Below are 12500 nucleotides of genomic sequence, written 5' to 3'. Positions count from 1 at the left end.
ATCCATTGTTAACAGATTCCAAGTGAATACCATACAAATAGGGAATAGGCTGCCATTTGGGATACAGACTTGTTCTGTGTTAACACTGACTGTAGTCTCCCTGTCCAATAGGGTAAGGAGAGGTCATTTCACAGAGGTTCTCTTCTTCTTCTTATATTAGGTCATAGTAACAGACAAGATAAACACAGAGACTGGTAAGTATAATCTGAAAGGAGCTAGGGGAAAACAAGTGTTACCTTTTAGTTGTTGTTTTACACTGACATTAACACGTTAGGATGACATTAACACATGTTAGGATGACTTTAACACGTTAGGATGACATTAACACGTTAGGATGACATTAACACATGTTAGGATGACATTAACACATGTTAGGATGACTTTAACACATGTTAGGATGACTTTAACACATGTTAGGATGACATTAACACATGTTAAGATGACATTAACACATGTTAGGATGACTTTAACACATGTTAGGATGACATTAACACATGTTAGGATGACTTTAACACATGTTAGGATGACTTTAGTTAGGATGACTTTAACACATGTTAGGATGACTTTAACACATGGTAGGATGACATTAACACATGTTAGGATGACTTTAACACATGTTAGGATGACATTAACACATGTTAGGATAACATTAACACACGTTAGGATGACATTAACACATGTTAGGATGACTTTAACACATGTTAGGATGACATTAACACATGTTAGGATGACATTAACACACGTTAGGATGACATTAACACACGTTAGGATAACATTAACACACGTTAGGATGACATTAACACACGTTAGGATGACATTAACACACGTTAGGATGACATTAACACATGACATTAACACATGTTAGGATGACATTAACACATGTTAGGATGACATTAACACCTTTAACACATGTTAGGATGACTTTAACACATGTTAGGATGACATTAACACATGTTAGGATGACATTAACACACGTCAGGATGACATTAACCCATGACATTAACACATGTTAGGATGACATTAACACATGTTAGGATGACATTAACACACGTCAGGATGACATTAACACATGACATTAACACATGTTAGGATGACATTAACACATGTTAGGATGACTTTAACACATGTTAGGATGACATTAACACATGTTAGGATGACATTAACACACACTAGGATGACATTAACACGTTAGGATGACATTAACACCTTTAACACATGTTAGGATGACATTAACACATGTTAGGATGACTTTAACACATGTTAGGATGACTTTAACACATGTTAGGATGACATTAACACATGTTAGGATGACATTAACACACGTCAGGATGACATTAACCCATGACATTAACACATGTTAGGATGACATTAACACATGTTAGGATGACATTAACACACGTCAGGATGACATTAACACATGACATTAACACATGTTAGGATGACATTAACACATGTTAGGATGACTTTAACACATGTTAGGATGACATTAACACATGTTAGGATGACATTAACATGTTAGGACACTAGGATGACATTAACACGTTAGGATGACATTAACACCTTTAACACATGTTAGGATGACATTAACACATGTTAGGATGACTTTAACACATGTTAGGATGACATTAACACATGTTAGGATGACATTAACACATGTTAGGATAACTTTAACACATGGTAGGATGACATTAACACATGTTAGGGATGACATTAACACATGTTAGCATGACATTAACACATATTAGGATGAATGTAAGGTCATGACTGGAATTCAAGGAAATTGCAATATGGAAATATTTCCCCCACATTTATTTAATGCCGGCTCATGTTTATCATGTGTGTTCATCTTGTCTGTTACTCTGACCTACTACAGAAGAAGAAGAGAACCTCAGTGTGAAATGACCTCTCCTTACCCTATAGGACAGGGAGACTACAGTCAGACAGTGTTAACACAGAAAAGTCTGTATCCCAAATGGCACCCTATTCCCTGTTTAGTGCACTACTTTTGACCAGGGCCCCAGTTTCATATCTCAGTGACTCCAGATCTACGTTGGGGATGTAAAAGAATAGTAGCATCCTCCGCAGGTGCCCCATTCCCCCAGTCCCCCAGTCGTTCCGTGTAAAGCTCTCTGATCCCTCCAAGTAATTCCAGATGTGGTGATGCAGGGTGGGATACGGTCCGACGTCCCTACAGTCTCTGCTCCAATCCTCCCATTCAAACAGTCAACACAATTATAAGGTTGAGCTCCCCCTGATCTACCTATATGAAAGGAGTGGTGCAGGGGTTATGAAAACAAAGCACCCACTGGGGGTACCTAAATGAGCAACTGTTGTTGTGAAACTAAATGGTCGCCCAGCCAGTAGTAGCTGTATCAACACTTCTTTCCCATTTATCCAAAAACATCATCAAATAGTGCCTCGCACTGTTCTAACACGTCCTGTGTTCCATGAGCAGAGACATAGATAAACAAGAAGGCCATTTTAACAGTATTAAAGTGTTTGCCAACGTGGATCCACAGCACTCAGCTATGAAGGAAAACAAGAGCGATAGACTTCAGTTGGATAAAGGCAACAAAGAATGTGGATGTGTGTAGGTGGATGAACCCCTAAACAACGCCAGAGGTACTGACGTTTGGGCCAATGGGTGGATAGTGTGGATAGACTGCTGTGCCATCATTGGTCTCCCCTCAGAGCCTGGTTCCAGTCTAGATATCTTCCTTCTAGGATGTTTTTCCTGTCTCTTTGAGGTCTAGGCCTGGTTAATGTAAAAGCACCTGATGATAACTGCCGATGTAAAAAGGACCTTATAAATGAATCTGATTGTTTGAATTTGATGTATAAACTGCTGTTGGAAGGTTCCCACCTGTGTGTCCATGATGTGGAACATGTCGGCCCCATTGCCAGCCAGTCGGTTTGGGATCCTGATGTCCACTATGGAGCCAGGTAACCTGCTGGGGCCGTTGTTGATCACCTGGAAGACGATGAAAGAGGTGGAGAGAAATATTAGGGAGAGAAAGATGGTGAAGGGTAGAGAGAAATAGAAGGTCATGGGTAAGAGAGGTAGAGGATTGAGGTAAGAGAGAATGTGGGGGGTAGAAAGAAAGAAAGGTGGATGAGAGACAGGGATAGGGAGAGAATAGAGTGAGAGAGTAGTGTGAGAGAGTGAAAGAGAGAGTAGTGTGAGAGAGAAAGAGAGGGCAAAAGAGAGAGAGTAGTGAGAGAGAGCGAAAGAGAGAGAGTAGTGTGAGTGAGAAAGAGAGGGCAAAAGAGAGAGAGTAGTGAGAGAGAGAAAGAGAGGGCAACAGAGAGAGAGTAGTGAGAGAGAGCGACAGAGAGAGAGTAGTGAGAGAGAGAAAGAGAGGGCAAAAGAGAGAGAGTAGTGAGAGAGAGCGATAGAGAGATATGTTTACAAGGAGCCAAAATAATATGCTGCATGTTTTGACGAGGTAGATGAGGTAGAGCTACTGGTACAGCCATATCAATATAATTGACTTGAATGGGGATTCCCGGATGTACAGGTGTCACCAATACCTGAAAGGTGAAGTTTAGAGGCTGGAAGTTACACTCCATGTCCTCCAGCTGGATGAAGCGAGAAGCATCGATGGAGTTCCCATACAGAAAGGATGTTGGAGTCACTAAACTGTAGACAGATAGAAAGTGATATGGTATTGCGCAGCCCCAACAGATTCATGCCAAGATCATTATTTACGGATATCAAATCAAATGTATAACATGTTTTTGTAGGTCTGTATGTTTTATAGATCAATTTACTGTTAGAGAGAGACTGATTAAAGACTGGTGTGTCCCCAGATGTTTTCTTCAAGTCCTGTGGTAGAGGAAAGCTGTCATGTTCTGTGAGAATAGTAGTCTGACGACTCACACTCATTTCTTCCACTGCTCTATCAATCGCTACATACTTTAGTCTAAGCCATCATTGAAGTCGTTTTTGGTGAGTAGGGGCACGAGGGGCGTTGTACAAAACAAAGTCATCAGCGAATGGATTGTCTCTAACTAATCAATTAGAGTATCAAAGCCAATGACGAAGGAAAGATCTAGGATCTGATAAAACACCTCAGCTACAGCTCTACTCTGCTGTCTGATAATGCTGTCTGATAATGTAGCTCAGCTCTGTCTGGTGTCTTTCATCTTTCAAGAGGATTAGAACAGAGGTGGAGAGACCAGGCGGGGGAGAGACCAGGCAGGGCGAGTCCAAGCAGGGAGAGACAAGGCAGGGCGAGTCCAAGCAGGGAGAGACCAGGCAGGGAGAGACCAGGCAGGGCGAGTCCAAGCAGGGAGAGACCAGGCAGGGAGAGACCAAGCAATGAGAGACCAAGCAAGGAGAGACCAAGCAAGGAGAGACCAAGCAAGGAGAGACCAAGCAAGGAGAGACCAAGCAGGGAGACTCCAAGCAGGGAGAGACCAAGCAGGGAGAGACCAAGCAGGGAGAGTCCAAGCAAGGAGAGACCAAGCAGGGAGAGACCAAGCAAGGAGAGACCAAGCAAGGAGAGACCAAGCAGGGAGAGACCAAGCAGGGAGAGACCAGGCAGGGAGAGATCAGGCAAGGAGAGATCAAGCAGGGAGAAACCAAGCAGGGCGAGACCAAGCAGGGAGAGACCAAGCAGGGAGAGACCAGGCAGGGAGAGACCAAGCAGGGAGAGACCAAGCAGGGAGAGACCAAGCAAGGAGAGTCCAAGCAGGGAGAGACCAAGCAGGGAGAGACCAAGCAGGGAGAGACCTGCTGAGACCAAGCAGGGAGAGACCAGGCAGGGCGAGTCCAAACAGGGAGAGACCAGGCAGGGAGAGTCCAAGCAGGGCGAGTCCAAACAGGGAGAGACCAAGCAGGGAGAGTCCAAGCAAGGAGAGTCCAAGCAAGGAGAGTCCAAGCAGGGAGAGACCAAGCAGGGAGAGTCCAAGCAAGGAGAGTCCAAGCAGGGAGAGTCCAAGCAGGGAGAGTCCAAGCAAGGAGAGACCAAGCAAGGAGAGACCAAGCAGGGAGAGTCCAAGCAGGGAGAGTCCAAGCAGGGAGAGACCAAGCAGGGAGAGTCCAAGCAGGGAGAGACCAAGCAAGGAGAGTCCAAGCAAGGAGAGACCAAGCAGGGAGAGACCAAGCAGGGAGAGTCCAAGCAAGGAGAGACCAAGCAAGGTGAGACCAAGCAGGGAGAGTCCAAGCAGGGAGAGACCAAGCAGGGAGAGTCCAAGCAGGGAGAGTCCAAGCAAGGAGAGACCAAGCAAGGAGAGACCAAGCAGGGAGAGTCCAAGCAGGGAGAGTCCAAGCAGGGAGAGACCAAGCAGGGAGAGTCCAAGCAGGGAGAGACCAAGCAAGGAGAGTCCAAGCAGGGAGAGTCCAAGCAAGGAGAGACCAAGCAGGGAGAGACCAAGCAGGGAGAGTCCAAGCAAGGAGAGACCAAGCAAGGAGAGACCAAGCAGGGAGAGTCCAAGCAGGGAGAGTCCAAGCAGGGAGAGTCCAAGCAGGGAGAGTCCAAGCAGGGAGAGACCAAGCAAGGAGAGTCCAAGCAGGGAGAGACCAAGCAGGGAGAGACCAAGCAAGGAGAGACCAAGCAAGGAGAGTCCAAGCAAGGAGAGTCCAAGCAAGGAGAGACCAAGCAGGGAGAGTCCAAGCAGGGAGAGACCAAGCAGGGAGAGTCCAAGCAGGGAGAGTCCAAGCAGGGAGAGACCAAGCAAGGAGAGTCCAAGCAGGGAGAGACCAAGCAGGGAGTACAGTACGTGTGTATTACAGCATGTCTACAGTAAGTATGTATTACAGCATGTCTACATTACATTACATTTAAGTCTACAGTACGTGTGTATTACAGCATGTCTACAGTAAATGTGTATTACAGCATGTCTACAGTAAATGTGTATTACAGCATGTCTACAGTACGTGTGTATTACAGCATGTCTACAGTAAGTGTGTATTACAGCATGTCTACAGTACGTGTGTATTACAGCATGTCTACAGTACGTGTGTATTACAGCATGTCTACAGTAAATGTGTATTACAGCATGTCTACAGTAAATGTGTATTACAGCATGTCTACAGTACATGTGTATTACAGCATGTCTACAGTACGTGTGTATTACAGCATGTCTACAGTAAATGTGTATTACAGCATGTCTACAGTACGTGTGTATTACAGCATGTCTACAGTACGTGTGTATTACAGCATGTCTACAGTACGTGTGTATTACAGCATGTCTACAGTAAATGTGTATTACAGCATGTCTACAGTAAATGTGTATTACAGCATGTCTACAGTAAATGTGTATTACAGCATGTCTACAGTAAATGTGTATTACAGCATGTCTACAGTACGTGTGTATTACAGCATGTCTACAGTACGTGTGTATTACAGCATGTCTACAGTAAATGTGTATTACAGCATGTCTACAGTAAATGTGTATTACAGCATGTCTACAGTACGTGTGTATTGCAGACAAAGTAAATATGTTTTATCCTCTTACCCAGTGATAGCTGTGTCCACCTCATGGACCAGTGGGATAGACAGATCCAACTTGTTGTCCAACAGCCTATGCTCAGGGTTGGCACTACAATGAGAAAACAATAGGAGGCACTTAACAAATAGTCCATATAGTAGATAATAACACATCAACTATGCCAATTTACAGAATAGTGATTTAAGTACGAAGCTTTGTCTTCTCTACAGCAAAATGAAAGTGAAAGTTCAATCTTAAATTCTTCTGTCTAAAGAAAAAAGGTCTTCATCATTTTTCCACTTCTAACTTCCATACAAATCTGTCTGCTTGGAATTATTCCCCTCTCCCAATCGTGTGACAGGAGACCCCTCCCAGCAGTCTAATGTGACGGCAGACCTCTCCCAGCAGTCTAATGTGACGGCAGATACCTCCCAGCAGTCTAATGTGACGGCAGACCCCTCCCAGCAGTCTAATGTGACGGCGGACCTCTCCCAGCAGTCTAATGTGACGGCAGACCCCTCCCAGCAGTCTAATGTGACGGCAGACCCCTCCCAGCAGTCTAATGTGACGGCAGACCCCTCCCAGCAGTCTAATGTGACGGCAGACCTCTCCCAGCAGTCTAATGTGACGGCAGACCCCTCCCAGCAGTCTAATGTGACGGCAGACCCCTCCCAGCAGTCTAATGTGACGGCAGACCCCTCCCAGCAGTCTAATGTGACGGCAGACCCCTCCCAGCAGTCTAATGTGACAGCAGCAGACCCCTCCCAGCAGTCTAATGTGACGGCAGACCCCTCCCAGCAGTCTAATGTGACGGCAGACCCCTCCCAGCAGTCTAATGTGACGGCAGACCCTTCCCAGCAGTCTAATGTGACGGCAGACCCCTCCCAGCAGTCTAATGTGACGGCAGACTCCTCCCAGCAGTCTAATGTGACGGCAGACCCCTCCCAGCAGTCTAATGTGACGGCAGACCCCTCCCAGCAGTCTAATGTGACGGCAGACCCCTCCCAGCAGTCTAATGTGACTGCAGACCCCTCCCAGCAGTCTAATGTGACGGCAGATACCTCCCAGCAGTCTAATGTGACGGCAGACCCCTCCCAGCAGTCTAATGTGACGGCAGACCCCTCCCAGCAGTCTAATGTGATGGCAGACCCCTCCCAGCAGTCTAATGTGACGGCAGACCCCTCCCAGCAGTCTAATGTGACGGCAGACCCCTCCCAGCAGTCTAATGTGATGGCAGACCCTCTCCCAGCAGTCTAATGTGACGGCAGACCTCTCCCAGCAGTCTAATGTGACGGCAGACCCTCCCAGCAGTCTAATGTGACGGCAGACCCCTCCCAGCAGTCTAATGTGACGGCAGACCCCTCCCAGCAGTCTAATGTGACGGCAGACCCCTCCCAGCAGTCTAATGTGACGGCAGACCCCTCCCAGCAGTCTAATGTGACGGCAGACCCCTCCCAGCAGTCTAATGTGACGGCAGACCCCTCCCAGCAGTCTAATGTGACGGCAGACCTCTCCCAGCAGTCTAATGTGACGGCAGACCTCTCCCAGCAGTCTAATGTGATGGCAGACCCCTCCCAGCAGTCTGTGACAGCAGACCCCTTCCAGCAGTCTAATGTGATGGCAGACCCCTGCCAGCAGTCTGTGACAGCAGACCCCTCCCAGCATGCTAATGTGACGGCAGACCTCTCCCAGCAGTCTAATGTGATGGCAGACCCCTCCCAGCAGTCTAATGTGACGGCAGACCCCTCCCAGCAGTCTAATGTGACGGCAGACCCCTCCCAGCAGTCTAATGTGACGGCAGATACCTCCCAGCAGTCTAATGTGACGGCAGATACCTCCCAGCAGTCTAATGTGACGGCAGATACCTCCCAGCAGTCTAATGTGACGGCAGATACCTCCCAGCAGTCTAATGTGACGGCAGATACCTCCCAGCAGTCTAATGTGACGGCGTCCCCCTCCCAGTCGTGTGTGACGGAGGCCCCCTCCCAGTCGTGTGTGACGGCGGCCCCCTCCCAGTCGTGTGTGACGGCGGCCCCCTCCCAGTCGTGTGTGACGGCGGCCCCCTCCCAGTCGTGTGTGACGGCGGCCCCCTCCCAGTCGTGTGTGACGGCGGCCCCCTCCCAGTCGTGTGTGACGGCGGCCCCCTCCCAGTCGTGTGTGACGGCGGCCACCTCCCAGTCTTGTGTGACGGCGGCCCCCTCCCAGTCTTGTGTGACGGCGGCCCCCTCCCAAACTAACTAACTGCTCTCTGCTCAGTGGCAAACATACAAGACATGCACTTCCAGTGGTTAGACAATGATGTCAGTTGTGTACATACAGTGTGTAGGTCCAAGGCAAATGCAATTACACACGATAATGTGAGCAAACAGAATCGACTTCCACTCGACTGAGTACCTGACATGATTGGAAAGGGTACCAATCAAACCTGTAATTGTGTCTGTGTGGAGGACTTTTAATCGGAGTACCTGACATGATTAGCAAAGCGTACAAATTAAAGGTCTATGTAGTGTGTATACATCTTCTCATTACCAACAAATGGTCTGGGTTTAGGCTTACCTTGCACTAAAACATTCCCTTGTATTACATTTATAACGTCACAACGTACCTTTTTGCATGAACTAAAAACTGCAATGTTCCATTTTCCCCTGAAAGCCGACTTGTGTCGAAGATCACTGCAAGATGATACTGAGGAAAGACAAGGAAAGAGGAGGAGTGTTGGGGAAAGACGAGTGTTGGGGAAAGCTTTTAGTTAAATAACATGATGTACATCAAGTAGCCGTCAAAATCATTTGTTTGCTTTTCAGGCTCTCCAGGGTATATTGGCAGTCAGTCAGTCAGTCAGTCAGTCAGTCGGTCAGGCAAGCAGGCAGTGGGTACTGTAGGCTACTCCATCCTGTTTTCCTCTATACAGACTATTCACATCATGGCCCATTAACTGCAGTCAATAGCAGAAGGGTATAGTACGCCATCCTGTTGCATTTGAGGTTATAACTAGATTCTACGTGGTTGGTATGGAAAGGCATTTATGTCTGAACTACACACTGACTGTAAAACATTTATAAGTAAATATTCTGTGATCATGTTTAAGAAAGTTGCCTTAATCTGTGCTCTTGATAAAGTAAACGTTATGCATGGGTAACAATGAAAACTAGACATTGAATGGTATGGTTGGTATTAGAAGACTTGAGTGTAAAAAACATAGGAACACAAGATATTTCCATGACAGACTGACCAGGTGAATCCAGGTGAAACTATGACCCCTTATTAATGTCACCTGTTAAATCCACTTCAATCAGTGTAGATGAAGCGAGGAGACAGGTTAAAGAAGGATTTTTAAGCCAATTGAAACATGGATTGTGTATAGCGGATCCTTTGTTCAGACCACCACCCAGGACTGTGGATCTAATTCCAGAAGCCGACAACATCGCCGCAGAAGAGGCAGACGGTGTGGCCTCCTGGTCAGGCTCCGTTGGCGTGCACACCGCCCACCGCTTCTGAGTATACTACTCGCCAATGTCCAGTCATTTGACAACAAGGTAGACGAATTATAGGAAGGGTTGCTTTCCAGAGAGACATCAGAGACTGTAGAATTCTCTGTTTCACGGAAACATGGCTCTCTCGGGATACATTGTAGGATTCGGGTCAGCCACCGGGCTTCTTCACGCCAACAGAGATAAACACCTCTCTGGGAAGGGCGGGGGTGTATGCTTCATGAGTACCAACTTATGGTGTACTCACAACAACATACAGGAACTCAAGTCCTTCTGGTCACCCGACCTAGAATTATTTACAATCAAATGCCAGCCATATTATCTCCAAGATAATTTTTGTCAGTTATTTTCACAGCTGTGTGTATACCCCCTCAAGCAGACACCACGACGGCCCTCAAAGGACTTCACTGGACACTGGACTATGTAAACTGGAAATATATCCTGAGGCTGCATGTACTGTAGCTGGGGACAAAGCTACCTAAATTCTATCAGCATATTGATTGCAGCATTAACACGGGCAATATTTATTTAATTTGTATTTATTCTTTCTTTAACTAGGCACTTCAGTTAAGTTATTTAAAATGATGGCCTAGGAACAGCAGGTTAACTGCCTTGTACACTGCTACTCTAACATCCGCGATGCATACAAGGCCCTCCCTCGCCCTCCCTTTGGCAAATCCGACCACGACTCCATCTTGCTCCTACCGTCTTCTAGGCAGAAACTCAAACAGGATGTACCCGTGACTAGAACCATTCAACGCTGGTTTGACCAATCGGAATCTACACTTCAAGATTGTTTTGATCACATGGACTGGGAAACATTCCGAGCAGCCTCAGAGAATAACATCAATCTATACGCTGACTCCGTGAGTAAGTTTAAAAGGAAGTGCATTGGAGATGTGACTATTAAAACCTACCCTAACCAGAAACTGTGGATGGATTGCGGAATTCGCGCAAAACTGAAAGTGCGAACCACCGCATTTAACCATGGAAAGAGGACTGGGAATATTTCCGAATATAAACAGTGTAGTTATTCCCTCTGCAAGGCAAATAAACAAGCGAAATGTCAGTATAGGGACAAAGTGGAGTCGCATTCCAACGGCTCAGACACGAGACATATGTGGCAGTGTCTACAGGAAATCAAGGACTATAAAAAGAAAACCAGCCACGTTAAGGACACCGACATCTACTTCCAGACAAACTAAACACCTTCGTTGCCTGCTTTGAGGATAATACAGTGCCACCACGGCGGGCTGCAAACAAGGACTACACCCCCCCCCCTTCTCCTTCTCCGTGGCCGATGTGAGTAAGACATTTAAACTTGTTAACCCTTGCCAGGCTGCTAGCCCAGACGGCATCCCTAGCCGCGTCCTCAGAGCATACGCATACCAGCTGGCTGGTGTGTTCACGGACATATTCAATCGCTCTCTATCCCAGTCCGCTGTCCCCAAAGGCTTCAAGATGGCCACCATTGTTCCTGTACCCAAGAAGGTAAAGATAACTGAACTAAATGACTACCGCCCTGTAGCACTCACTTCTGTCATCATGAAGTGCTTTGAGAGACTAGTCAAGGATCATATCACCTCCACCGCCCCCAGGTGGTGAAGGTAGGAAACAACATCTCCACTTCGCTGACCCTCAACGCTGGGGCCCCACAAGGGTGAGTGCTCAACCCCCTCCTGTACTCCCTGTTCACCCATGACTGCGTGGCCATGCATGCCTCCAACTCAATCATCAAGTTTGCAGAAGACACAACAGTAGTGGGCTTGATTACCATCAATGACGAGAGAGCCTACAGGGAGGAGGTGAGGGCACTCAGAGTGTGGTGTCTGGAAAACAACCACTCAACGTCAACAAAACAAAGGAGATGATCGTGGACTTCAGGAAACAGCAGAGCGAGCACCCCCCTATCCACATCGAAGGGACAGTAGTGGAGAAGATTGAACGTTTTAAGTACCTCGGTGTACACATTACGGACAAACTGAACCTCAGGAGGCTGAAGAAATTTGGCTTGTCACCTAAAACCCTGCAAACTTTTACAGATGCACAATCGAGAGCATCCTGTCGGGCTGGTACGGCAACTGCACCACCCTCAACCGTAAGGCTGTCCAGAGGGTGGTGCGGTCTGCACAACGCATCACCAGGGGCAAACTACCTGCCCTCCAAGACACCTACAGCACTACACACCTACATGTCACAGGAAGTCCAAAAAGATCATTAAGGACAACAACCATCTGAGTCACTGCCTGTTCACCCCGCCACCATCCAGAAGGCGAGTTCAGTACAGGTGCATCAAAGATGGGACCGAGAGACTGAAAAACAGCTTCTATTTCAAGGCCATCAGACTGCTAAACAGCCATCACTAACTCAGAGAGGCTGCTGCCTACATAGAGATTCATATCACTGACCACTGTAATAAATGGATCACTAGTCACTTTAAACAATGCCACTTTAATAATGTTTACATATCTCACATTACTCATCTCATATGTATATACTGTACCTTATACCATCTACTGCACCATGCCTATGCCGCACATCCATATATGTACATATTCTCATCCACCCCTTTAG

At 46.9% G+C, this 12500-nt stretch overlaps 1 protein-coding gene across 1 annotated transcript in view; it reads right to left on the bottom strand.

Moving 5' to 3' along the window:
- Positions 1-12500, bottom strand: part of LOC115120420 (integrin alpha-9-like) — a 224493-nt gene that overhangs the window by 21325 nt on the left and 190668 nt on the right. The window contains exons 20-23 of the mRNA XM_065012599.1: positions 9041-9120; positions 6463-6546; positions 3532-3640; positions 2864-2971 (exon numbers count right to left, since the gene is read on the bottom strand). Of these exons, the coding sequence (XP_064868671.1) occupies positions 2864-2971; positions 3532-3640; positions 6463-6546; positions 9041-9120 (381 nt within the window). The remainder of the gene's footprint in view (positions 1-2863; positions 2972-3531; positions 3641-6462; positions 6547-9040; positions 9121-12500) is intronic.

This window comes from Oncorhynchus nerka, linkage group LG28 (genome assembly GCF_034236695.1).
Source record: "Oncorhynchus nerka isolate Pitt River linkage group LG28, Oner_Uvic_2.0, whole genome shotgun sequence".
NCBI lineage: Eukaryota > Metazoa > Chordata > Actinopteri > Salmoniformes > Salmonidae > Oncorhynchus > Oncorhynchus nerka.
This window is presented reverse-complemented; position numbering and strand designations above follow the sequence as displayed.